This window comes from Pelodiscus sinensis, chromosome 1, assembly GCF_052426305.1.
Source record: "Pelodiscus sinensis isolate ZL-2025 chromosome 1, ASM5242630v1, whole genome shotgun sequence".
In the NCBI taxonomy this organism is placed as follows: domain Eukaryota; kingdom Metazoa; phylum Chordata; order Testudines; family Trionychidae; genus Pelodiscus; species Pelodiscus sinensis.
In genome coordinates this window covers 120,766,711-120,790,048 of record NC_143052.1, presented here as the reverse complement: position 1 = coordinate 120,790,048, position 23,338 = coordinate 120,766,711, and the positions used below count along the sequence as shown (strand labels likewise).

At 42.1% G+C, this 23,338-nt stretch overlaps 1 protein-coding gene across 2 annotated transcripts in view; it reads left to right on the top strand.

Annotated features, from left to right (window-relative positions):
* LMNTD1 (lamin tail domain containing 1) overlaps positions 1-23,338 on the top strand; it is a 267,606-nt gene that overhangs the window by 137,398 nt on the left and 106,870 nt on the right. For both annotated transcript variants that reach the window (XM_075898606.2, XM_089769804.1), the window contains exon 5: positions 9,161-9,262. In XM_075898606.2, coding sequence (XP_075754721.2) covers positions 9,161-9,262 — 102 coding nt within the window. The remainder of the gene's footprint in view (positions 1-9,160; positions 9,263-23,338) is intronic.

Genomic DNA, 23,338 nt, shown 5'->3' with positions numbered 1-23,338 from the left:
CTGTAAGCCTTGACTGGCACCGGCACATTTTATTCCAGTATTGAGCAAGGGTAAGCTGCCAGGATGCAAGTCATGGTTTATGTTGGTGTGGCCTGGTGGTTTGCACTGGTGGCTGTCCATTGTTGCCTGGAATCCCCAAAGTTAGTCAGGGTCTCCATTTTGAGAGACAAATAGCTCTTCTATAACTAGGAGAAGGGCAGTATATATTACACATGGATTTGGGGCCTGTCAGTCTTGAAAGTGTCACTTTAAATTTTATTTTAACGGCTGTTTATGGAGCTGTAATAATTGCCATTAAAGCCATTATTTAATCTCTTAAGATGCTAAATGTAAATAAATGCCACTCTGAATAAAAATGCCATACCTGCAATTTTTTTTAAGCGAACACCGGAGAATAAAGGGTATGTTTTATAAAATTCATTCAAACCCTTAAGGGACTCTAATTGCTTTTTAATTTCCATGGGTGATGGTCCTTATCCAAAGAAAGTCTGCTGCATGGACTATAAGCCCTTTTTATCCCATAGAGCATTTAACAGAGCATGCCCGGAATTAGCTGAGCTCCTTCCCCCGTCTGATCTCTATTTCCCTTCACTGTGATTAAAGACACAGTGCTTCACTGCTTGAACTTCAAGGACATCTAGAAAGGTTACATGAACTATAATATCCTAATTGTCTGGCCTGAGCTCTTCTGTTTGTCCTCCATGTTTATTACATCACCTGTAAAATGGAGACTCTTTTCTTGTTTTAAATAGAGAGGGTAATGAATTGGATGCCTGTGAAGACATGCTGAGGTTTTTCTCTGTGCCCCAGCAGAGAGCTCAGGAAGAATTCTCTTTACTGCCAAATGCAAGGGGGTTCTGCAACTAACATTTCAGATGCCACAGAATACATCCATGCTTTTTCATACGTGTCAGAGCCTGGTGTATCCTTGTTGAAGAAACATCACTCACTGTTTTTTCCTCTTTACAGTTCAGAACAATATAGAGCATGTGACAAGTGCCAGAGTGAAGGCAATACAGATTTTCTCCATGAGGTGGTTGCAGGAGACCACACAGGTTGCAGAAGACCACAAGCAGCAGCAATGCAAGCTCTTCTCACATCATGCTGCCAGTGCGTCTCAGCCCTGGCTCTGGTCTCATTTAGTGTTGCCCTAGTCTCTTCCACTCTTCCACTGAGGCTGGCTTCATCTGCCCATTTGTACTCTTTTCACACAACCATCTCTAGGCTGTTTCCATGTTACCCTCTACATATGGCATGAGGCCACTACTTTCTTCCCATTGAAGTTCTGCTGTGTCCACTCTGGGAGGGCTAGATGGCAGATTCTGTCTAGCTTGGGGAATTACCGGGAATTTGTTTATACATCCTAACTTAAAAACCAACAATAAAACTGCTCATTGTGTCAACACGTGTCCAGTCAGTATCTTGATGTTACTGAGATGTAGCCAGTCACCTCCTTGACTGCTGTGCTTCTATTTTATATCCCTTAGCTCTGTTCTTTATCTCCTTGTCTGCCTTTACAAATATGAGCTCTTCAGGACAGAGACTGTGCCTGTTTTTCTGCCAGGAAATCTCTTTGCGCAGCTAGGAATTTGGATGATGACCCAAAGCTCTTGCATGCTAGTGTGTGCTGCAAAGTTTCTCATTCATCAAGGACCAAAATCCTCTTCCTCCTTTCACCTTCCTCTGAAGCATCTGCTCTCTGCCTCAGGAATTGCCTAAACAAACAGGTGGTGTGGCAAGCTATGGTGTAAATCTGCAGTGCACGAACTCATTAACGGTCTAGAAATTGCTTAATTCATTTGGCTCTAATCTGCTTTGAAGGGGGAGGTATGTCAGTGTGCGCAGGGTCACGTGTAGTTCATGGCAGCAGGGTCCACTTGGCCAGTTAGGACACATTAGGCTAGTGTGGGGTATGTGATGGATTTGGTCACAAAAATCCCCTTGAGGCTCTCACCTGATAGGCTGATCATACCACCGAGCCAACCAACCTTCACCACCTGTCCTGCTGGGCCAGAACATCTGGTCTCTCCCAACACAGGCACAGAGTTGGCGTCACAACCCACAGCAGAGCAACGCAGATGCTGAGAGTGGCTCAGCTCTGGGCAGGTACAAGTTACTGGGACTTCACACAGCATGCAGATGCACCACCCCAGTGGGACCAGAACCCTGACTCAATCCATCTTACTCTGCAGAAAAGTTTTATACTGAGCAAGCTCATAAGTTGTTTGCTATCTTCAATGTAAGGGAGAGATGCACAGCTGTTATGTCTTCTCCCATAACATAGGTTGAATGATAAAAACAATTTTATTAACTATAAAATGTTAAGATTTAAGTGGTTGCAAAAAGAATTTCATAAGGATTTCAACAACTTCCGCCTGACCATCAACTTCAGCCTGGATTAGTCCACACGAGAAATCCACTTCCTTGACACTATAGTACTATTAAATGATGGACAAATTTCTACCACCATATACCGGAAACCTACTGACCACTACACTTACCTTCATGCCGCCAGCTTCCATCCCAGACATATTTCTCAATCTATTGTATACAGCCAAGTCCTAAGATACAACCGGATTTGCTCCAATCCCACAGACAGAAACAAGCACCCACAGGATCTATATAGAGCATTCTTAAAACTGAAATACCCACCTGGAGAAGTGAAAAAATAGATTGACAGAGCCAAAAGAGTACCCAGACATAAACTACTTCAAGACAGACTCCAAAGAGAAAACAACAGAATTCTACTTGTCATCATCTCCAGTCCACAACGTAAACCCCTCCAGTGCATGATCAATAATCTACAACCTAACCTGGAAAATGACTCCTCACTCTCAGAGGCCTTGGGGGAAAGGCCAATTTTCACTTACAGAAAACCCCCTTACTTAAAACAAGTGCCACTGGGACCCAGAGTGTAGAAAATTGTGTCTGCTGCTGTTAGTTCTCCTTTATTGGGGTAGGTAGCAGAGCAGTACCATGAGAGGAGTAGAACAGGAAGAAGGCAGAATTGAGACCTTCCAAAGTTTTGGCCCAAGCGAGGGGGGATATAGGGGCGTCATTTGAGCTCCTGGCCTCAGGTGCCAAAATGTTGTGGGCTGGCTCTGTTCACAAGTTTAATTCTTGTGCTAATGGTTTGAATCATGATTTCCAATGGCTCACACATTATCAACCAACCAAACAATGAAGGTGCTAATGGTTCTTGATGTCTGTGCAGAATCTGGTGTTGGTCATCTTCCTTTAGTCATCTTCCATTAGTGCTAACTAATGGTTCTTATCAGCCATTTTTAACTATTTAGTCTTTGAGATGTACTAGACTAATTGTTGGTTTTTAAGTTTTTCCTGTTACAGACTCACTGGGCCATTTCTCTGATGTTTAGCTACTGGCTGTCTTTTTTTCTTCCTCCCCTTCCATTTTTTTTCCTTCTCCCCTCTCTCCCTCCTTCCCGAATTTATTCTTGGATCTGGACTTCCAACACTTTGGTCATGTGAAGAAGTGGGTTGTGTCCACAAAAGCTCACGATACCATCTACATGTTTTGTTACTGTTTAAAGTGCTACTACACTATTTGTTGTTTTTTAAGATCAAAATAAGTTACTAAGATAATTAAGACAACACATGCCAGCTAAACTTAATACTAGTCCAGGTTTACAGGAAAAGCAAGATTATTTACCGATCATTGTCAAGAGTACCAGACCATTAAGTTCTGTGAATACTACTAATGGCCTTAACCATCACCTATAGATATATAAACAGGTTTATACTTCATATTTCTAATTTCCAATACAGTCGTGATACATGCACACAAATAGAATATACACATTGAGTGGATTATAAGCTTTTCAGTGACAGTTCACATGTTCCATTTTGAATAAAGCATATTCAAGTTAGGCATATTCATATTCAAAATATATTTCCATAAAGAATATGGCGGTGCAGTATCATAGAGTAGATTCATACTCTCATTTGCCAGGCATTAACTGTTCCTCTAGATAAGCCCTCAGAAAGAAAAATACATTCAAATAATTGAAAACTTAAAGCTTGTTTATCCATTTTTATAAATATATAAAATCAGCTAAGAGAAATTCTGATGTTATCTTAAACCTCAAGCAGTTGTTAATGTTGCTGAATCAGTACATTCATCCTGATTAAAAATATTTCTCCTCTTCTCTAGTCCTGTTCATATTGGGTAAAATATTTTTTGTCTGGTTTCCCATAAAGCAGAATCCAGTAAGGCCAGCCTGTCTATTTACTTTTATGTATGTATATCTACAGGAGATGATCCCAGCAGAAACATACGCTAAGAAACAGCTGCTGTTTTCAATTATGACACAAATTGAGGAGGCTGTTTTTGTTCAGAGTATCCCTGCACAAAAGACTGGCTATGTACAATATATACTTTTTCTCAACAATGGGAATTATTTTTTTAAATCCAATATTTTAGAAAGAGGAAGATTTCTCCCATTAGATGAGGATTATCGTGGTTACATTTTACAAAGGCCACAGATCACCTCTGCCATAGTAACATCTTTCAGTCACTATCAATGCAGGCTACATTTGAAATGCTGACTTAAGAGATGAAAAACTCTCTATCCCCATATCACTCCCTTGAGCCATCTTGCAACTTGCTGCATTTATTTTTCAGAAATTAATTTTAAAAAGAAGCAACTGTTTCTGCTTCAGTCCTTTGACTTCTGTCCCAGTTGCGTTTTGAAGCATTATTGCAAAGTATTCAATTTAAATGCGCAGTCAAGTCTACATCATTATTCCTATTTTATACTAACATGAAAGAACAGCCAACGCACCTAGGGAAAAAAAAAAGGCCAACACAACCTCCCCCAAACCTTATATTGAAATGGTATTGCTGTTTACAAGGATATCTTGTGAGGAGATTGAAATTATTGCAGCAGAACTTGGAGATACATTGTATTATAAACACTAATTAAGGAAAGTATTTATGTTTTTGGCTTTAGACAAGACAATTCTGCATTCTTAAAAATGAATTAATTACAGAGACTTATGTTCATACCTAAATGTGTTCCAACTTAACAGCTATCCATTAGTCACAGAATAATTGGCCACTCATTAACGTCCAAGGTCTTTTTAACCACATCCTCCCGCATCCACCCATCTGCCCCATTCAGCTTGCTTTGCAATCAGTGCTTGTGATGGCAAGAATTAAGAAACACAAAGCAATGATGATTCCCAATAAAGCATGATACACAAAGCTCTTCCTCTAAAATAGTGTAACATGTGATTGGTTCATTGTTCCTACACCCAGTTTCTGAACTTAAATAGGAATGTTCAGAACAGGGCTGCCTATAGAGGCAGGGGAAAGGGGTAGCTGCCATGGGGCCTGTCAATTTAAAAGAGCTTGTGGATCCCGGTAGTTGCAAGGTCTGCAGCTCTGGGCCTTTTAAATCGCTGCTGGAGCCGCCGGCAGTGTGTGCCCGGCAGTCCCATTAGTGCGGAAGGGCTGGCTGGGGGAAGTTAGTCCCTAGCTCCGCCCCTTCTGCCTGAGGCCCTGCCCCTTTGGGGGGGCGGGGGGACTGGAGCCAGTTCTCCCAGTGCTCAGGGACGTCTCGTCAGCCTTGGTTCAAATCCAAATTGGTTGCTTATAACCATAGTTCCCAGTCCTTTTAATTTTGATGTGATTTGAAAGGGCAATGGGACTCTACCTGTACCCCTGGCCTGTTCCATTAATACCAGAGATATTGTGATAACTTAAGATGCTTTTGAATCACTAGGAATGGGACAGGAAAGCTTAGATGATGGTAAAATTGGAGGCTTCTGAAGTGTAAATTCCTGTAAAGCTCAAAACTTAGGTCAGATTTAGTTGCTGGCAAACTTTAGTTGGCTCTCAGTGATGGATCCTCTACAGTGATAACACATTACATAAGTTGGATAATTTTCAGAAAACCTGAGCCAAGTAAACAGCTCAGATCAAAACCTTGGTTTCAACTCCAAACAAGGAAAACCTGATACTTTGGGCCAAGTTTACTCCATGTTTTTGGGATTTGTACGATCCTGAAACTAAAACTAAAGCTTATAGGGTGTGGACACATCTGTCATCCTACCAGCCTCACTTGCCTGCCGGGGTGCAGCTTTAGTCAGGTGCTCTTCACCCCATTGTTTATTTTGGTTAGGCTTTGAGAAAGCGGGGGATGGCGCTGTTTATTTGATGTAAAGGAAATGAAGAGCTTCATGTTGTCTGAGGACTGCTGGAACATTGGCTTGTACATTCTCACTATGAGCCATCAGGACCACTGTAGACAGTGAATAATAAAGGGGAGAGGACTGAGCCTTACTGGATTTTGCAAGTGAGGACTTTACAGGTATGAAAACAATAATGATCCTGTCAGAGAACAATGGCCTCTGCCATTTTGAGAGTGCATTTGGAGCAACAAGAAAGCCAGCCACCAGAGCAACAAGTACTTCCTCTGCTCCGTACCCCTGAGGCATCTGTTTTATTGGTAACAGACAAACAACCCTGGAGATTTTTGTTATGCTTGTTTCCCAAATAACTTGCTTAGGTCAGATCTACACTACAGAAGAAAGTCAACCTAAGATACACAACTCCAACTACAAGAGTAGCGTAGTTGGAGTTGATGTACCTTAGGTCAAATTTCTGTGTCATCCCTCCTGCAGGAGTTTGATGAGGGAAATTCTCCCATTGATTTCTGTTACTCCTTGCCACCCAATGGAGTACTAGGGTTGATGTGGGCACCATCAGCGGTCTATTTAGCAGATCCTTCCTAGACAGCTAAATCGAATCTTGGGAGATCGATCTCCAAAGCGTCCATCTCAGAGTAAGTGAAGACAAGCCCGTAGAAAAGAGAGGTTAGATAGTAGTTTCTGAAGTCTCTAGCAAGGTCTAAAGCAAAAGCCCAAAAGACACACAAAAGTCTGCTACTACTACTGCTGATCTGGCCTGTATTTGAACAGTGATGAGTTTTGTAATTGGCAATCTCTTGAGCTATTCAGTCCACCCCCTCCAAAAAAAAAAAAGCCTTTTTAAAACAAAAATTGCACTATTAAGACTTTATACTACACATTTATAGTTTATTGCCCTCAGCTTCACTTTGGGCTTAATTGGCTTAAATGCTTAATTAACATGGTGATGATTAATGTCTAGTGGCAATTAATTTTCAAGATCTTATTTTTTAACTTAAGATCATGAGCACAGTATTAACTTTATGCACCCGAAGTTCTGCCAGTGTGTTTTCTTTACATTCGTGAAATCATTTGCATTTCATTTCATTGTGAAGATTTGCCCTGTAGTAACAATGATTTTAGGGCTGGTATTAAAGTCCTGCCTGCATAGGAAGATTAGAGCCACTTTGAAAACAATTAAATGTCATTGTTGGGCTTGTGTGATTCATAATTAAATGACAAGCAATGAATGAGTGTACTTGGATGCCACAGTAACCACACCCACAAAGAATACTTCTGAATACTGTGAATAATTATCTTCCGTTTACAAAGTGCCTTTCTTGCAAAGGGACCCAATGTTACTTTATAAATTTACTAAAACATTGACCCAGCATTGCTCAGGTCCTTAATAATAATAAGTTTTGTTTTTCTTTATTTAAATCATTGCTCTTGGGTGGGGCTGAGGATGAGGGTTTCAAGATGCAGGCTGCCCTGGGGAGAGAGGACAACCCCAGCCCTCTCTCACCACAGCTGCTTGGGGCTAGGTGAGAAGCACCTGTCCATGGCTGCTGCAGCTCTAGGGGGCGAATCTAGTACTAAAGCTATACTGCACCCTTCTTCCACAAAAGCTTATGCAAATGAATCATGGAGTAGAATATTGCCATGCTTCATTTGCATAATTAATTAGGGGCCGTTTTTGCGCAAGAAGCTTTTGCACAAAAAGGAGCTGTGTCACTGTCGACAGCTCCTTTTTGCACAAAACGCCCTCTTGTGCAAGAGTCGTTCTTCCTAATTTTTTCAGGAAGATTATGTCAGGTGATGAAACCTCCAGGAATATGTCCAACAGAAATTGGTAATCCTATAGTCACCCTTTCCAGAATATCTAGTCACCAATTATATCCCAGTTTAGGTCTTTGCTGACCTTTTGCGTATGGGAGAATGTCACCCTGAGGACGATGTAGATACAGATAGATAGTGATAACTCATCCCTGATGAAATAGCAGTGACGTCTATGGAAGAATGAAACACTATAAGATTACCCCTTCCCCTCACGCCCTGCTGCACCAGCCCCAGCTCTCCCCACCCCTGGCTATCGGGCAGGACCAAGGCCGCACCAGCACCGGCTCTCTAGCCCAGGCACAGGAGAGGTGGGGTGGGGTGGGCTGAGGCCTCACCAGGCCCCATGCTCTCCCTCCAGCCGCCAGAGAGGGAGGGGGCAAGGCCACTGCGCAGCAGCCCTGGCTTCCCCCCAAGCACCGGGGAGGAGGGAGGCTGGAGCACGGCAGCCCCGGCTCCTGAGCACTGGGGAAAGGAGAGGGGAGAGAGAGGGAGGAAGAAGGCAGGTGGGATGCAGAGTGATGTGATAACCTCTCTGTTGTTCTGCAGGAAATTTTTAAATATAGGTAGAGATTTTTTATATATAGGTAGAGATTATTGATGATGATTGATACACATAGGCACTGCAGCGTGGCGAGAATTTCAGTACTTCCCGAGTAGCTCTCATCCTCTCATTCCTGGAAAAGGACTATAAAGTCCCCTTTTCATCTCCCCTACTCTAACTACAGAGAGGGCTAAAGGCAGACTTTCAGTCTTAACAGGGAATTAAACACTTTACAGCATAGACTGACCCTTATTTTGTATGTGTGCAGCATTGAAGCTCTGATCCTGATTAGGGATTTCAGATGTAATAGAAATACATACTGATGAGTTCCAGAGTTTTGGCAATACCATATTTTTGTATGACATATAGGACCATAAGTGGCAGGCCACCTTCTCCTCATAATAATATGAAGGTGTTGTGCACAGCATAGAACTAAGCAGTAGCTGCAGGTATGCAGTGCTGCTGAAAAAAGCTATTGTTTTGGGGTAGCAAGAAGATTTGGCTGCATGCTACAGATTGTCTATAAAGAAGGCAATTGTGCCTTTTCAGACTATTTGACACTCTCTCCCCTCTCCCTCACCCCTCCCCGCCCCTCAACACTCACAAAGAATCTTCCTATTCCACCAACAGTTCCTCTCTGAAGAGGCCAACAACAGTGCATTCCTTGAAAAGCTGCCTTCAGAACACAGGGAGAGACAAGAGCATCTTGGGGCCCTGGAGGCCAAGCTAGAGGTCAGTGCCTGTCATTTTGCTGCTAACTGCACTCCTGTGCCACTATAAAGGGAACTCTTAGAGGCAGATGGAGATCTTCCATTTAGTCTCCCTGCATATTTTTTGTAAATGTTCAGAGGTCTCCCTTATAAAAACAGCCATGTTTTCTGTTAACAATGGATAAATTCTCCATTTCTTGCTGGCTTTTTGGAGGCATATTTTTGAGCTGGAAGTTATCAAGAAGCAGGACATTTTATTTTCATAGTGCATTACAGAGAATAAACATGACCTTGGTTAAAAGACCATCAGGTATTTTGAGTGCCAGCTACACTATGGCTCAGATTCTCTGCCCTAATCAGTGCTGGCACTGAAACCTCCCCTAACTCACCGGCCAAAGTTGTCCTCATTATGGAGAAATCAGCCAGGGGGCATGGATTGGGCAAAGCCAGCTTCTACTCTTCTCTCCCTGCAGGGAACTTTTTTTGGGGTAGCGGGGAATGATTTTTTAGCAACTTTTAGCTAGTTTATATTCCCAGTTTACAGTAACTCCCCCGCCCCCTTTGTGCTGCTCAAACTTGGGTCAGGGTGAGGGTGGGAGAAGAGAAATAACTGGCTTCTTGACAACCCTCCACATTCTGCTGTGAGGAGCAGAAAATACTTATATATACCATCTGACCCTGTGAAAACAAACCGTGTCATAGGAATTGCTTACAGTTTGTAATGCCCAGTCACAATAAAAGTACAATTTGCTCTTGCAGGATAGACTTAACTATGTTCTAATCTAGCCTGTGTATCATGCTGCAGCCTGTGGCTAAAGTGAAAGACATTGAATCACTTTCTTGTCTATGGTACTTCTCAGAGGCATAGTTAAGTCTAATTTACATTGCAAAACTAAATCATGCTTAAAATATTTTGGGACAGCCACATTGTAACTGATTCCCCCAACAATTGTTTTTACAAAAAAGTAGACGTCCTCAAGTTTGAAACAGAACAAAAGCCCACCCACCAGTGAAGGCCAAATTTGACCTATTAGATACAGGGAACTTTGTAAAAATTATGAAATGTGTTGTTTAAAATAATTCTGAGTTACATTTCACGGGTTCATGTTCTATAACAAGTAATGTCAAAGATATGGAAGACTGGATAAGAATCCAAGCAATAATTTGGAAGTTTTTCTCATTATACTTATCAGGACTCTTTAGTCTGGAAAATGTTGTTGGAAATCATGTGACTACAGGCTCTTTTGCCAAATTGCCAGTGGCTCTTGTTTCCTGCCAAGTCAGAATTACTGCAAGAATAGCCTTTTCAGTACTTATCATTCAAGATGGAACTTGGAAATGCAGAGGAATGTTGAAAAATGTAACTGTTTTTTAACAAAATGATGCTTTGTTTTCTGGTATGAAAATAAGGTTCTGTTCTGGAGTCTATTCTTATTTTTCCTAGTCCTTGTCATCTATCCTAATAACAGTGGAAACCTCACAACCCTAGTATTGAGACCCAAATATTTGGAGTGACATAAAAGAAACAGTAGGAATATTTGCCCTTCTAGAACACATTTTGTTCAAGGATGATGGAACACTTCAGAGATATTAATGAATTAAACTTCACAACATCCATAAGTGCAAAATTGTTTTTTTCATTATATGTAGGACTGGGGGTGGGGGAAGGTACTGAAATTAACAAATGCAATGATGTATCCTTTTAAAGTGACCATATTTTATTCTGTGAAGTTATTTTAGGGGGAACCTTTTTAGAAAGTAGGGCCAAGTGCTGGAGCTCTGCTACTGCAGAGTTAAAGATTAACAGGTGGATTTCCTTCCCATAAGCATTATAGATAACTTGTCCAACTCCATACGGCATGTCAGTGAAAGACCTTGGGATAGAATCTAGATCCCCTTGCTTGTTAAGCTTATGTGTTAGACACAAGTCCGTCATTTTCCTTTCCAAACGGCTACCAGTAAGGATAATGATAATAGGATTGCACCCATAGACTACTGTATGTTTCCAGGCAGGCCTGTCACAATGGATGTGATTTTTTCAAATGTGGGTGGATCTAACTACTATGTTCCTCTGTTCCTTTTGTTTTGAATGGACATTCCACTAAGAATGGTGCTATCAAATATGTAGGAAATGGGCTTAATATCAGTTGTGAAAATGTATTAGAAAATGCAAGAGTTTATTCAGAAATCTTCTTTTCTCCCACCCCACTCCACCTTCCCCCACACTTTTTCTCTCTTCCAGGTAAATGCTACTTTTCAGCTGGTACTGCCAACTGTGTTGCAGCTAGTTGGTTGCCAATGACAACATTTTAAAAGCCTCTTTGTCAGCCTATGCTGGCATTGCTGTTGATGACATTGGTGCACCTCTCCAGCTGTCTATGGATGTACAGCCGGTCCCCAAGTTACAAACGGTCAATTTATGACCGTTCGCATTTACTACCAAAGCTCCCATTAAGCGGTCGTAAAGGTGGTCTCCGAGTTACAAACACGCGGTCGCTTACGGACAGCGCGGTCGCAATGTAACTCAATGGGGTCCAACTTGTGAACATTTCGAGTTACGGCCAAGTATTTGGTCCATAACCCGTTCGTAACTTGGGGACGGGCTGTATTGAATTAGCATTGATGGTAGTGCTTGGTGATATACAGAAGGAGCAGATTGATTGTGGCCAACAGGAGACAGTAAGATGCATCAGACAGTGGCTTTCATAGCACCCATGGGATGATACATAAACCCTAATAAAATGGGACGAGACGGATCAAAGAGTAGCAGGAACTGAGGTGAGCAGGAAGTGGGTGAAGAGAAGTATTGGAATGTTCTACACACTCTGGGGACATGTTCTGGAAGCCCCCCTGGCCATGTGTATTAGAGAAGAAATAAACCTAGGTTAGCAATCACTTTGGACTGCCTATATTTCATGCATGTCAGACAAAGCAGTGCGTGTGCTTGAGTGCTGTGTTCAGACTTGCATCACTCTGTGTTCTGGCCTACAAAACCTGGATATTTTATTTGTTGTTTGATTTATTCTTGTGGAAGCAGACTAGAAAGCTCTGGTGTGGTGCCCCTAGGTATTAATTTAAATTGAGGTTACTTCATTAAGGCATGTAACATCCTTAGTTTTGCTTTAACACCTCCTGCAGCTGGCAGCGGCTGTGTGGATGAAGCCAGCTGTCTAAATATATATCACACAGAAAGTCTGAGAAATCTTCCCAGACTCACAGAACATATACCTGATGCAGATGTAAAGTGGGAACTAGGAGTTTCTGAGGAGTAGGACCTAAAGCAATATGGCTATGACTATAGCTTCCTTAAAGTTGTAGACAAATGTTTGAGCCACTGTAATAGATAAATAGAGGAAGCACTTGAAGAACATCTATCCCGTGTCCTCCTTAGAAGCAATCTCTGGTATATGTAAGCCATGAAAAGAACTTTAAGAGAGCTGCATCAGTGTGTATTTGAATGCAGGAATAAATAACTGTGAAGAATCAAAGCAGGTGAGGCAAAAATTAGTTGCCAAATTAAAAACCTCATACAAACTGTAAACCCAAGTTATTGACTGAATGCTGTGCTTCCTTATGTAAAATATCACACTGTATCCTTACAGGAAAACTGGGAAGTAATATAAAATCCTAATAATTATGTCTAATTGCATAATAGAGTAAATCACTAGAAAAATTAAAGATCAAATTAGGGCTAAAATAACAGGCTTCCCATGAGCAAGCATTGAAAATCATTCTTCAGTGTGTGGCCCCAGGCCTTATTTGCTGTGTACTATTAAAACCTTGCTCTGAAGACAGAATTAATTTCCTCATACTCTTTTCTAGGGCACTCATAACCATAGTATCTGAGTGCCTCCCAAACAGCAATTAATTTATTTCAACAGTATTACTGCAAGTTGTGGGATTGGTATTATCCCCTTTTTACAGATGGGGAACTGAGGCGCAAACATTGAGGTCAAAAGTATCCACTAAGTTTGGATGGCCAGTCTAAGACCCCAATGGCCTGATTTCTTGGGCACTTAGCATTCTACAGCACTTTATATAGTCAAAGCACAGTTTCTATTGATCTCAGGTGCTACTAGCAGTGCTCAGCACAACAGATTCAAATTGAGCACCCACAAAATGAAGAACAAACAGTTAGTTCCTATCTGTGAAAAGCTGGATTTCAGTGACTTGCCCAGCACCACACAGGCAACCTGTGGCACAGTCAGCGAAGTACTACACCTTCTCCTGTGCAATCATAAACTACCACATCTATCTTTTATCTTCCTGCAAACTCAGCCTCGCTCACTCACACCTTCCATCATCCACAACAAATGAGGCGGGGAATCCTACAGAGCACACTTTCGTTCACTACAGAACCCTGGTTAAGTCCCAGAGCAGCATGCTCCTGTGCAGTGAATGAAGAAAGAGTTCCGTGGGGAAAAAAAGTGTGATCACGTAAAAAGGCTACATTAAAGTGCATCTGCGCAAGAGGGCAGAATTAAGGTGACATGGACCCTCTAAAAAGTCTGACATGTCCCAGCATTTGCATGTGTGTGTTACACTCTGAGACAAGAAAGAGTTCAAACCAGGAGTATTTTAATAAATTTAGAATCTAACCCCTCACCCTCCAGAGACAGTCAGGTTTGGCCAATGTATATGGCACATGATGGTTTGGCACATGATGGCATAGATCACATTAGTAGATGTGCAGGTGAATGAGCCCCTGATAATACGGTTGATGTGGCTAGGTCCAGTGATGGTGTCACTAGGGTAAATGAGTTCTGAAAGCATGTAGATAAGTATGATGGTCGGTATATAGCCAGTATAGGGTGGTGCTTATGTAACCATCACTTATTTGCTCTGTAGTGGCAGGAAGTGGATTTGTTGTGTGGACTGGTCTAGGCGGAGGTGGATGCTTGTTGGAAATTGTTGAAATCCTGGTGGAATTCTTCGAATGCTTCCTTTCTGTGGGTCCAGATGATGAAGATGTCATCAGTGCGAGTAGAGGAGGGCCATTTGGGGACGAGAGCTGAGGAAGCATTGTTCTAAGTCAGGCGTGTTGTGAGGCCATGCAGGTGACCATAGCAGTGCTGCTGACTTGAAGGTATAAATCATCTTCAAATCTGAAAGGGTTGTGTTCGAGGACACGATACTGTCACTGCACAAAGGACAAAGTCCTTGTGTGTGAGGACAAAGACACAAAGCTCCGCTACCAGCAGAGCTGTGACACCATCTGGGATAAGTTCCTGATGGCTTGTAGTCCATCCAGTGTCAGGATGGTGATTTTTGGAAGATCACCAATAGATTGTTGTTTCCTCAGGAAGTCAGTAATGCCTCAAATATAGCTAGGATTTCTGGTAGTATAGGTCCTGAGAAGAGTCTACATAGCCAGACAATCCTGCTATAAGATATAAGCAGTTTCTCCTCTCTTGGTGTTCACACCTCCACATCAGCTGCTAGAAGTGGGCCTCATCCTCCCTGACTGAATTGACCTCATTATCTCCAGCCTTACTCTTGATTGGTACTCTTTTATTATGCCTGTATGTTTACACCTACCCCTGGAATTTCCACTACATGCATCTGACGAAGTGGGTCTTTGCCCATGAAGGCTTATGCTCCAATACCGTGGTCACCAACCGGTCGCTTGCGAGCTACTGGTCGATCTCGAGGCCTCGACCAGTCGCTCACGAGGCGTCCTGTCAGCCCCGCCCCCATTTCCCTCCCACACCCCAGGAGCCCCACTACTTACCTCGAGAGAAGACGGAGGTAGTGTCAGCTTCCGGCATGCGAGGGTTTGGCCCCGGGGTTGCCTGGCGCGGGGAAGAGGTTGGCGCCAGGACAAGCGCCCGTGGGGCTTTCCTGCGCGGGTGGGGGGGAGTCAACCCCCTGGGCAGGCGCGCACGACGCTTTCCTGCATGGGGGGATTGGCCCCGGGATAGGTGCGCGCGTGTGCGGGGCTTCCCTGCACGGGTGGGGGGCTCGGCCCCCTGGGCAGGCGCGCACAAGGCTTTCCTGCACGGGGGAGGGGGTTGGCCCCGGGGCAGGTGAGCGCGCGCAGGGCTTCCCTGCATGGAGGGGGGAGTTGGCGCCGGGGCAGGCGCGCGCGCGGGGCTTCCCTGCGCAGGGGGATTTGGCCCCGGGGCCGGCGCGCGCGGGGCTTCCCTGCGCGGGTGGGGGGGTCGGCCCCCTGGGCAGGCGCGCGCGCAGGGCTTCCGGGGGGGGGGATTGGCCCCAAGGCAGGCACGCACTGGTTTCCGGGGGGGGGGGGGAGAGGGAATGCTGGGAGGAGGGAGATGCAGGGGACTCTCTGCCTCCACTGGCATCCCACTCCCCTGTCCCCACTCCTCTGTCCTCATCTACAGAAAGCTGTCCCCACTCCCTGAACTCTATCCCCAGCTACAGAACTGTCCTCACTCCCCGAATTCTGTCCCCATTCGCGTCCCCACTTCGCAAATTCTGTCCCGACTCCCATCCCCACTCCCGTCCCCACTCCCCGAACTCTGTCCCCACTGGCGCTCTGTCCCCTGCTGCAGAATCCTGTCCTCTGCCCTCCCAGCACCCTGTTCCCTCTCCCCTGCCCCCAGCAACAGTACTCTGTCCCCACAAAATGTATAATTATAAATGCTTCATTTTAGATTTAAATAGCATGAATAAAAAACAGACCATTTATTTCATAACTATAAACACGATTTGAATTGTATGTATCGCATAATTTAAAAATAAACTGTTTATCAGAGTGTGTAAGGGCTGGGGATAGCAAGTGATGGACAGGAGGAGAATAGAGAGGGCAGGGCTTCAAGGAAGGGGCGGGGCTTCAAGGAAGAGGAGGGGCTTCAAGGAAGGGGCAGGGCGGTAAATCTTCGCCTGTTCTGAGATTTAAAAAGTGATCTTGGGTGTAAAAAGGTTGGCGACCACTGCTCCAATACATCTGTTAGTCTATAAGGTGCCACAGGACTCCTCGTCGCTTCTGCTATATGATGCTTGCAAAGCAACATATGATTTAAATGAAATATTTCACTCATTTAACTTACAGTTTTCCTAACCTAATTTACAAAGGTACAATGCAATAGTTAAGACTACAACTGAAATATAATCAATAAGCCAATGGTTCAGTTTATCTGGTTTGTCAGCTACTACAATTAGTAATTACATCCAGGTCTGTTGATGTTGGTGGGGAGGGGTAAAGCGACAACTGTCTCAGGGCCTGGTGATTCACAAGGGCCGAGCCCTGGTCCCTTTAAGTTGCTGCTGGAGTGCCACACTCTGGGCGGCTTTGAGGGCTGCCTGGGTCAGGACGTGGCATGGCGCACTCTAGGAAGCACTAAGGACTGGAAGGCCCCACCTCTTCTGGGTGTACGGAGCTTGCACAGGGGCCCAGTAAGTCTGTTGGCCCCATTGATCACATCATATTATAATGAACAAGTGAAGGAAAACAATTCTCTCAGGATTTTAAAGAATGTTGAGGGAAAAACTATTTCCATTGATTTGAACCATTTTGCTAAGTGTCTTTTGAAGGCATGGGCTATTACTTGCCTTGATTTTAAGAAGGAAGTACAGTTCTTAAAATGATTTCCTGTTAACTTCCTCTTCTGGCTACTTTCTTCTGTTATGCTTCACTGTTATGGAAATCATACCAAGCTTTAATGTGTTTAGTCTGTTTCTCCTCTCACTTTAACACAATGCCTGCATCTTTCTGTCTGTCTTTTTACACAGATCCATTCTGCACTTATCGCAGCTTTAGAATGACACTGCTTTAGGCGAGATCTCTCTTATGGTATAGGTAACAGGCGTAGGCGTTTAGTGTCTATTTTGAGGAACAGTCAGTGACACACAAAGCATACACACATGCTAATGAGTTTTGGAATAATTTGAGCATTTTCAGATTGCTTTACAGAAGGATTTTCACATCTTCTCCTCAAAGTCTTTAACTCATTTGGCTGGTCTTAGTTTGGCATTAAGTTGATACAGTATTTACCCATCTCTGTGTTTATAAGATGCGGTTTGCTGCTCTTTCCTGTGTAGAGTGTCCGGGGGAACTTTCAGCCTTTTATCTCTTTGTTGGGCTATGTCTAGACTACATGGCTCCATCGACAGAGCCATGTAAAATAGTTTATTCGGCATAGTCAATGAAGCGGGGATTTAAATAATAATCCCCACTTCATTAAAATAAAAATGGCCACCGCGCTGTGCAAACAATCAGCTGATCCGGCACAGTTCGGCAGTCTAGACGCAGCTCAGTCGACAAAGACGAGGTTTACCGGAGCGGTCGACAAAGGCTTCCTTTGTTGACCGTGCTGCATCTAGACTGCTGCGCTGTGCTGGATCAGCTGACTATGCCGAATAAACTATTTTACATGGTTCCGTCGACGGAGCCATTTAGTCTAGACATACCCTTGTAGACTTCAAGCTTGGCGAAGACAGTGGTCAGAGTCTTTCACCTCTTCCGTTTTCCATGGCCAGTCCAGGGAAGGTCCATCCAGCTCTCTCCTGGGTTGTGTTGATGCAAGAGGCCTCCCATTCCTTCTGGATGATTATCATCTTTTGTAAGGATCAGTGACTTCTCTATTTCATCCCTGGGGATACACTTCTTCAGTTAGGAATACCCGTATATTGGCTATAGTTTATCATGGACCAATAACTTGGCACCTTCATCTTGAAGTCACATCAGTGATTTCTGTTTAGTGTGTCCATGTCATGCACTAGTTCATTGGTCATCAGAACTAGATATCTCTCAAAAACAGGATGAAAGGAAGTGCCATGCGTAGGCTAACTTCAGATTAGGCCCAAGACATGAATGTCTTAACTTGTTTAAATGCAATTAATGGTTTTCAGAATCCACTTATTTCCACACATTCTCATGACAGTGTGTTATTTATGACACTGGATAAGTAAACCTAGGAGGTGGAGGCACAATTTAGTGACCTTCACAGATAACCTTTTTGCTACAAGCCAGCAAGTTGTTTTGGACATCTCCTAGTTTCTAGATGCCATTTTTTATGAAATATTTGACTAACTAAAATTACTAGAGCCTAAAGCCAAATATGTATCCAACATGTTGCAGGATCGATTTGCATATTTGTGTTTTTAAAAGTTCTAATGCCTCTCTTGCAAGAAGAAAGATGTCCATGAAAACAAAAGATCACTAAATACATATGTGAGTACTTAAATTTAAGCATGTGAGCAATACTGTTGAGTCCATGGTCTGAAAATTGCCCCTGATTTATATTGAATAGCATGAGTGATTTACTGTTCCAGACCTCCCTCCTCCTTCGTCTTAGTCAGTAATTATTCATCTAATGATGATATTATACTGTATTTCTGGAATTGTTAAGTTTATAGTGTGCTTTCTTATGTCAATTCATGGAATCACAGGAGAGGTATCCATAAATGCTAAGTTTTAATAGATCATCTTCATAACTCACCATAGAGAGATAAAAAAACAGCATAACAACTTTCCAAAACTCTCCTCACTTCTCCAATTTCTCTCCCATTTGAGCAGGTCAAATGAGGATCTGATTTTTTGTGTATGGAGAAAGGAACCATAATATGGCAATGTATTGTTGTATTTGAGTTATGCCTTAAAAGATGACAAGCCCTGAATTAAGTTGATTCAGTCAGCATCCAAATCAAAAGTGTAGCTTCCAGTTTGCCCCGTTACTACAAGAAAATCACATCAGTTGCTTTTGCATATCTATAACAGAATTAATTTGTGGGATGTAATGTTGGCAAACATTGTGGGATCTGGGTGAGATCTGTCAAAAACTGTAAACTGTCATTTTCCAGACTCCCAAATATTGCATATTAATATAGCCTGGAGATTTTTAGGTGCTGACTATTACAAAACAAAACAGCAAAATGTATAATTGAGCATGTTCCACATTTTAAACAATGAACAGTTATTTTAGTTGTCATGAAACATTTGTGCCTTTGTGAATATTTATGTAAGAAAAGTAATGAATTTGCATGTCAAACCAAACTGGCTTGTTAATTATGCATGCTGTTGTATTCATCAGAGGCCAAAGGATTTGGAAAGGTGGTGTGACCAACATGGATGCTATTACCATCTGTAAAATGACATTGAGATTAGTGATGGATAACGGATAAATTGTTGGCAAGATTATGGTAACTTTGAGGGAAGAATTGCTGGTATTTTCTGGTAAATAATATTGTTTGCCGAACTGTGTAGGAAGAATAACTATAGGATAGTGTGCTGGCTTTTAAATATCATAAAACACATTTATAATGGAAACTTATTTGTGCTTGCACTGCACCATTGTTGATGAATGGCTTTGGAGCAGGTGGAATTTTTCAACTATGTAATGAATGGAAAAAGACCTGGAAGCTCTGTAGGATCTATCTTTGGTCCATAGGGCCTACTAAAAATCTCTGAACATCTAGAGCATCTGAAAATTAACAGTTGAGCCCTGGAAACTGAATGAAGTCTTTCTGAGGTACAGTATGCTGTTGTTGGCGATTTATTTACCAACTTCTGGATTCTTTGGCAGCCAGAGATGCAATGAAAAGTTTGAGATACTATACACTACAACAGGACACCGACTGAAACTGGCTGCAAGGGTCTGACTCCAGGCCAAACCAGTGACTTCAGCTCTTAGTGATTTCAACTCTTTAGCCACCACCTAGGCTGGCAGAAGATTCCAACTTCCACTGGACTAGCAAAAAGGCTCCTGATGGAGTCTGCTTTGGGTCTAACCTTAAAACAAGGGGGAAAGTGGCAGGTTGAACCAGTCTTACAGCTCACACCTGGCAGGCATGAAGCAGGCTGGCTCAAGCCCCTTTCCCCCAACTCAGTTCACTCACCTCTGAAAGGGGGAGGCTTGTTCATCTGAGACCTCTTACAATTATGGTGTCTCTCCTGCAAACACTGGTGTCATATTTTACAGTTCCTACATTTAGGGGTAACATGATTTGTGACCCCACAACAGCCCAAATTAGTTACAATACATCACATTCCATTCTAACAACCAATCCTCCATCAGCCCTGGCTGAATTGGATTTACATAACCATACCCCGGATTCCTTCCTCATACCAGCAAGAGCTGTATTTACATGTCAACAGTCTTATCTTGCACGGCTAAACAATTTGAGTGAGCATATCCACCCCCAGGGCTGCTGGCTGATTGCAAGCAGTAGTTCAGCCCCTGCTTATATTCATTATAGCTATTTAAAACTCTTGTAAGAGAATGCTGTTTAACTGAAACAAAAAGTTGTACCAAACCAATAAGATTTCTGCAACCTTTTAGGTTTAGTCTATGAAAATAATTCAAAAGAAATTCTAGTTTAATTTTTTTGTTGAAAATTTTAAATGTATATGTTAAACTGTGAATGAAATAGTTTCAATTTTTTATTGACAAAAATAAAAGTGAATTGTTTTTGGCAAGCTGTGTTATATCTGCTTTCCCAAGACAAATTAATGAATATTGGTGCTAGGTAATAATTTCATAAAATTATGAAATCCTCCCTAGACATAGAAAGACAAGGTGGAAGAGAAAACCTTTTATTGGACCAACTTTTGTTGGTGAGAGAGATTTAGGATTTGAAGTGTCATATTTGAAAATGAGATGTGGGCTCTTAAGTCACTTCTACTCCATAATATTTTACCTAATTATGTTTTGGTTCCCCTAAAAATGAGACTAACAAGTGACTTGCACACTAGCTCAGATCTCTAACTAGATTGAGGAACTCATATAGAAAAACATCAGCTAGCAATATTTTTTCAACCTTTAGGTGGGAAGCAAATTCTTTTTGTAATTGGTCATTATCCCATAGCTAAGGTTGTCACTGTGTTTCTATTATAAATTCAACATTGGCACCCACACTCAAAACCACAAAAAAGTCTTATTAGGTTCAAATGGATAGGTTAGACTTGAGGGCAAGGTGGACTGGCTGCTTTTTCTCTTTTAGACTATATCTAGACAGCAGTGCTATTTTGGGATACCGGAAGTATCCTGAAATAGCTATTCCACATATTTAAATGCACCCATTGTTTTGAAATATATTTTTATTTTTATATTTTGAAATAATGGGTTCGCTATTCCGGCATCCCCGTAACCCTCATTCTACAAGGGCTAAGGGACTTGTCAGAATAGCACTTATTTCAAAATGGGGTGCTGTGTAGACAGTGCCAAATTTCAAAATAAGCTATTTAGAAATTTCCTCGAAATAAGCTATGCAATTTGCATAGCACAAATTGTGTAGCTTATTTCAAGGTAAGGTACAATGTAGACACACCCTTAGATACCAGACCTCTACATCAGAGATTATCTTCTGAGACTGAAATTACTTTACTCAAGATTAAAATCTGTAATGTTTATCAAAAGCTCTTATCGGAGAGCATTTAATCTTCCCTTTATTTTGCTTTCTCGTGGTTGAAATGAACTTTGAAAAAGTTCTTTTAGGATATAGGGTAGGATAAAGTTTCTCTCAGAGTAAGAATAAATGGCCAGTTTTCAGAATGGAGGGAGGTAACTAGTGGTGTAATTGGATCTGTATAGGGATCAATCCAGTACAACATATTCATAAACAATTTGGAGAAGGGGGTAATCAGTGAGGTGCCAAAATTTGTAGATAATACAAAATTGCTCAAGATAGTAAAGTCCACAGCAGACTGCAAAGACCTTCAAAAGGATCTCACAAAACTGGGCAAGTGGGCAAAAAAATGACAGATGAAATTGTATGTTAACAAAAGAAAAGTAATTCATATTGGAAAGTATAATCCCAACCGTACATATAAAATGATAGAGTCTAAATTAGCTGTTACCACTCAAAGAAAGATCTTGGAATCATAGAATCAGAGAATACTAAGACTGGAAGGGGTCATCGAGAGGTCATCGAGTCTAGTCCCCTGTCCTCATGGTAGGACCCAGTACTGTCTAGACCATCTCTGATAGACATTTATCTAACCTACTCTTAAATATCTCCAGAGATGGAGATTCCACAGTCTCCCTAGGCAATTTATTCCAGTGTTTAACCACCCTGACAGGAACTTTTTCCTAATGTCCAACCTAAACCTCCCTTGCTGCAGTTTAAGCCCATTGCTTCTTGTTCTATCCTCAGAGGCCAAGAAGAACAATTTTTCTCTCTCCTCCTTATGACACCCTTTTAGATACCTGAAAACCGCTATCATGTCCCCCTCAATCTTCTCTTTTCCAAACTAAACAAGCCCAATTCTTTCAGTCTTCCTTCATAAGTCATGTTCTCTAGACCTTTAATCATTGTGAATAGTTCTCTGAAAACATCCATTCAATGTCCAGCAGCAGTTTAAAAAGCAAACAGAATGTTGGGAACCATTAAGAAAGTGATAGACAATAACAGAGAGAATATCTTATTGCCTCTGTATAAATCCATGGTATGCCCACAAATTAAATACTATGTGCAGATGTGGTCACCTCATTTAAAAAAAGATATATTGGAATTGGAAAAGGTTCAGAAAATGGGAGCAAAAATTATTAGGGGCATAAAATGGCTTCAATGTAAGGAGAGATTAATAAGACTGTGACTTTTCAGCACAAAAGAGATGACTAAATGATGATGTGATAGAGATCCATAAAATTAGGACAAAGTAAATAAGGAAATTGTTCCCATAATACAAGAACTAGAGTACACCAAATGAAAATAATAGATAGCCAGTTGAAAACAAACAAAAGGAAGAATTTCTTCATGCAACACAGTCAACCTGTGGAACTCCTTGCCAGAGGATGTTGTGAAGGCCAAGACTTTAACAGGGTTCAAAAATGAACTAGATAAGTTATTGGAGAATAGGTCCATCAATGGCTATTAAACAGGATGGGCAGGAATGGTGTCCCTCACTTCTGTTTGTCAGAAGCTGGGAATGCGTGACAGAGGGTAGATCATATGATTTACCTGTTCCATTCATTGCCTCTGTGACATCTAGCATTGACCACTGTCAGAAGACAGGATACTGGGCTAGATGGATCTTTGGTCTGATCAAGTATGGCCATTCTTATGTATGTAATATTCTGTTTGCTTTCTCAACAGCCACTGCACATTGACTGGGTGTTTTCTCAACAATAACTCCAAAATTTATTTCCTGAGTGGTAATAGCTAATTTATATTGCAATATTTTTTATGTACAGTT